At 45.4% G+C, this 5,059-nt stretch overlaps 1 protein-coding gene across 2 annotated transcripts in view; it reads left to right on the top strand.

Moving 5' to 3' along the window:
• RABGAP1L (RAB GTPase activating protein 1 like) overlaps window positions 1–5,059 on the top strand; it is a 34,186-nt gene that overhangs the window by 22,754 nt on the left and 6,373 nt on the right. For both annotated transcript variants that reach the window (XM_008070591.1, XM_021718825.1), the window contains exons 4-5: window positions 1,965–2,048; window positions 4,836–4,907. In XM_008070591.1, coding sequence (XP_008068782.1) covers window positions 1,965–2,048; window positions 4,836–4,907 — 156 coding nt within the window. The remainder of the gene's footprint in view (window positions 1–1,964; window positions 2,049–4,835; window positions 4,908–5,059) is intronic.

The following is a 5,059-nucleotide window of genomic DNA, read 5'->3' as shown; positions in this document are numbered from 1 at the left end:
TTGTAGAGATGAGGTCTCGCTGCCCAGGCAGGTCTCGAACCCGTAGGCTCAGGCAATCCATTCACCTCAGCCTCCCAAAGGCGTGGGATTACAAGCTGAGCCACCGAGCCAGGCATGGTGGTGTGGATCTGTAGTCACAGCTACTTGGGGGGCTGAGGCAAGAGAATTGCTTGAGCTCAGGAAGTCAAGGCTACAGTAAGCCTGGATGGCAAAGTGAGACCCTGTTCTCTAAAAAATAAAATAACTAAAATAAAATGGGAAGGGCAATGGCATTTGAGTACTCATCTAGTATGTAGGCAAGAACAGTGCAAGATGCTTTGTGGTTTTCCTCCCTCCCTTCCTTTGTGTGTGTGTGTGTGTGTGTGTGTGTGTGTGTGTGTGTTTGTGTGTGTACATGTGTTGAGGAAACAATGGCTTGGGGATGTTCAGTGACACTTGCCCAAAGCCTCTCAGCCAGCTAAGTCAGTCCTAAAGTCAGTGGGGCCTTATCGTAAGACTGGGGAAGGTGGCCAGGTGCGGTGGCTCATGCCTATAATCCCAGCACTTTGGGAGGCCGAGGTGAGAGGATTGTCTGAGCCTGCGGGTTCAAGACCAACCTGGGCAACTTGGCGAGACCTCAGCTCTATAATAAATAAATTAATAAATAATTAGCTGGGCATGGTGGTACATGCCTGTAGTTTCAGCTACTTGGAAGACTGAGGTGGAAAGATAGCCTGAGCTCAGCAGGTCAAGGCTGCAGTGGCTGGGAGTATGCCACTGCCCTCCAGCCTGGGTGACAGAATGAGACTCCAACTCAAAAAAAAAATTAGCTATGTGTGGTGGTGCACACCTGTGGTTCCACCTACTTGGAAGGCTGAGGCAGAAGGATCACCGAGCCCAGCAAATCAAGGCTGTGAGCCTGCCACTGCACTCCAGCCTGGGCAACAGAGTGAGACCCAGACTTAAAAAGAAAAAAGAGGAGGGGAAGGTTATTGTTTATGTCCTTAGAATATGTCACATAGAGAATAGAAATTAATATAAACAGCTACGTTTGAATCAGTGTAAACTAAAAATTGCTTTTAGAATTTTAGAATCTCCCAGATACAAAAACCCAGAAGTCTTCTGATGGCAAGGAGTCCATTTATAAATCGCAGTAATGTATGAATTATCAAGCACAGCATATCCTCCATTAATAACTTGGGGTGTTGGAGTGCAGAATACATCTTTTATTCTGTTTATGTGCTTACAGATTAAGCAGAGGTGATATGTGTTTGTTCAACAACCTGGAGAAGTCAATTCTTTCCTTCCTACCCTAACTTTCCCCCTCACCTAGAATTCCAGAGCTGCTGGGCTGCAAAACCAATAGAGGTTTCCAGCATGACACTCATAATTTAGCATCTCAGTGCCTTAATAAGTCCCTGCATGACATGTCACTTTAGCCTTCTACAGTCAGTCTCTCCAGTCCCTGAGTCCCCTGGCCTTCTCAGAGCTCCTATCCTCCTCTGTCTCTTCTGACTCCAGTCCCCAGAGCCTCTTGTTCTGCCTTAGAGGGTAACAGCAGCACGACGGGGGACTATGAATAGGAAGGCCTAAAATGTTATTCTCGGTAATTTATAATATAACATCAAGAGAAACAAATATGGCATGCAGGAGTGCCTTGATGTTCTGCTTTAGACTCTCATAAGGATAAAGATAGCTTCTGCCTGGACATTTATTTAGCAATATGTTTAGAAGTAGCAAGCATCAGCAGTTTTATAATAGGCTGCTCATGTCTTAGACTTCACAGGAAAGAAAGATTTCTCATCCCTGGAAAGGATTGGGTTTTTCACATTATTAAGATGCAGATTCAGTGTAGAAAATGCATGTAGTTATAGTTGTTAGCATTGGCATTGACTATGAATCAGGCAGACTTGAATATAGATGTTTGTGACAATTTATTAAGATTTCGGCTAAGTCCTGATGTTTCTCATTCTCACTCTCTTTAGCTAAAAGAAGTCTTCAGGAAGCAGCTAGAGAAGGCAGAGTATGAAATAAAGAAGACCACGGCCATCATTGCTGAGTATAAGCAGGTAATATACCACCGTGGCACACCTGCTAGTTATGGTGTGTTGCTACAAAAGTCATTATTCTTGTTGTTTTTCTTTGGGGAAAAAAATTTTTGTTTTTAGAGTTTCCAGAACAGCTTTCCAGGTTTTCTAAAGTTGGTGGCTGTCTCTCTTCTTTGAAGCAGACAGTGGTTGGACATACTTGCTTACAATGCAGGAGGTCTAACTGACCAAAGCCATCTGCTGATTGTGGACAGTGTTTGGTGGGTTTAGGGGAATGGGAAACCTGTGGTTACCATTGAGATCCCACCTTGCTTCACTTGGAAGTTAATTCCCGATAGACCGTACTAGAAACATGCGCCTCTTTGCAGAGTTTAGTGACTGTGTGAAGTAGCAATGGCATGGGCAATCGTGTGTCTGTGGCTGTCACAGTACAGTACAGCATGGGCACCCTTGTCCCCACATGGTTGCATGGCCTTGCCCACCACAGGCCAGTGCTAGTAGGAGACATTTCCTTTGAACCTTAAAGTGCTCTTTCAGCAAAGGGCTACCTTTCCATTGGGGTGTTTTCTGGCCCCGTCACTAGGGTGGTTTTGAAATGCCCTCGCTCTGGCCCCAATGGCATCTTCCTGTTTCCCTGTCAGCCACACACAGTGAAGATGCCTCTCACTGGCTATATGTTAGAATGTTTTGGTTTATTTTAAAGGGTTTATGGGTCATGTGGGGTGGCTCACACTTGTAATTGCACACTTTGGGAGTCCAAGGTGGGAGGATTGCTCAAGCCCAGGAGTTCAAGACCAGCCTGGGAAACATAGCAAGATCTTATTTCTACAAAAGATCAAAAAATTAGCCAAGTGTGGTGGTGTACACCTGTAGTCCCAGCTACTTGGGATGCTGAGATGAAAGGATCACCTGAGTCTCGACAGTTGAGGCTGCAGAGAGAGGTGATCGCACCACTGCACTCCAGCCTGAGCAACAGAGTAAGACCCCAACTGAGAGAGAGAGAGAGAGAGAGAGAGAGAGAGAGAGAGAGAGATAGCGATAGCGAAAGATAGATAGATAGCTTTATGGTTTGCAGAAACTATCAGGGTGACTGATCTCTTCTTTGTAACATCAATTCACATGTCCTAATGATTGTTCTCCAGATTTGGATTTGGATAAATTGGAAACGAAATTCAACAAGCAAGCCCAAGCCTCCAGAGCTATTTTTGAGTAGACTGGAATTTTTATTTATTTATTTTTCTATTTATCTATTTATTTATTTATTTTTTTGAGTTGGAGTCTCACTCTGTCACCCAGACTGGAATGCAGTGGGCGCTCCCAGTCACTGCAGCCTCGACCTGCTGGGCTCCAGCGATCCTTCTGCCTCAGCCTTCCAAATAACTGGAACTACAGGCGCGTGCTACCACACCCGGCTCATTTTTGATTTATTGTAGAGATGAGGTCTTGCCAAGTTGCCCAGGCGGGTCTCGAACCCGCGGGCTCAGGCAATCCACTCACCTCAGCCTCCCAAAGGCACGGGATTACAGGCTGAGCCACCAAGCCCGGCTTAAACTGGAATTTTTAAATATTTGTTTTGATAATATAGGTAGACCATATATATTTTTTAACCCAAATGGAACTTTAAAATTTGACATATCCTATTTTTTAATCCATTTTTCTAAAAATAAAAGATTCCTAGTCAGTGGATTTGAACATCCAACACTAACTTAAACAGATTTTCCATTGAAAACACTTATTTCTACCTGTTCCTAGTACTTGTTAGCACCTTATTTCAGAATTATCATAATAATAGATTTTCTTTAATGAGTACTTACTACTAGCCAGGTGCTATAACAAACCTTTTACATACATTGTTTTCACTTGATGCCACAGCATAACACATTTTAATCATGAGGACACGGAGTCTTAGAAAGATTCATGAATTTGCTCAAGGTCCCAAAGCCGTAAAGCAGTAGAGCCGACCTGCCTTCAACTTGCCTTGGACTCCAGCACCAAGGCTTTTCATTTCTCTGCTGTGTTGCCAAACTGCTTTATAAAACTTTTGGGTTGTGTTGTTTCCTGGTCGTTTTAACTTTGCCATATTCACTCTGCCATTTCTGAAGGAAACCTCTGTGACTAAAAAAAAGATGTATTTTTTTTGAGTTGGAGTCTCACTCTATCACCCAGGCTGGAGTGCAGTGGCACACTCCCAGCCACCGCAGCCTCTACCTGCTGGGCTCCCGCGATCCTTCCACCTCAGCCTTCTAAGTAGCTGGAACTACAGGCACGTGCCACCATGCCCGGCTGATTTTTTGATTTATTGTAGAGATGAGGTCTCACCAAGTTGCCCAGGCTGGTCTGGAACCTGAGGGCTCAGGCAATCTTCTCACTTCGGTCTCCCAAAGTGCTGGGATTATAGGCATGAGCCACTGCGCCTGGCCAAGAGATACTTCCTGTGGCTTTAGATAGGAGATGTTTCTGGTTCAGAATGCTTCTCATTCACTCCTGGCACAGTGCCTTGTACAAAGTGAACAGTCAGCAAAGATGCTGCAGATCAATCCCACAGCGAGGCCAGGAATTCCCTGGAATAGTCACAGAAAGCTGATGACAGAAAGAAGCCATGTCTCTCTCCCATGTATCTCTGCAGATTGAGGTAGCGTCATTGTGCTTCACACAAAGTGCAGCCTTCCGCTGCTCACTGCAAAGATGACTGGCACTGGCAGTGCCCCTTGTGGGCAGAAGTCCTGTCAGGGCCGGACACACTGGAGTGACATGGATTGTTGTGTGCACACGCCACAAGGGCTGTTCTGTTTTGTCTCTTTCCCTCAGATCTGTTCCCAGCTGAGCACCAGGCTGGAGAAGCAGCAAGCTGCCAGCAAGGAGGAGCTGGATGTGGTGAAGGTAAGGAGGGAGGTCGTCCCATGGCACATTTCCTCCAGGGTCACATGGTATTGCAGGTCCCTGAAAGGCCCCGCAGCCACCACCATCTTGTTTTTTTCTTTTTTTCTTTTTTTTTTTTTTGAGTTGGAGTCTCACTCTGTCACCCAGACTGG

This window comes from Carlito syrichta, unplaced genomic scaffold, assembly GCF_000164805.1.
Source record: "Carlito syrichta isolate Samal-C Ts95f unplaced genomic scaffold, Tarsius_syrichta-2.0.1 Scaffold313789, whole genome shotgun sequence".
NCBI lineage: Eukaryota > Metazoa > Chordata > Mammalia > Primates > Tarsiidae > Carlito > Carlito syrichta.
Note: the sequence above shows the minus strand (reverse complement) of the source record. Positions and strands in the feature narration are given on the sequence as shown.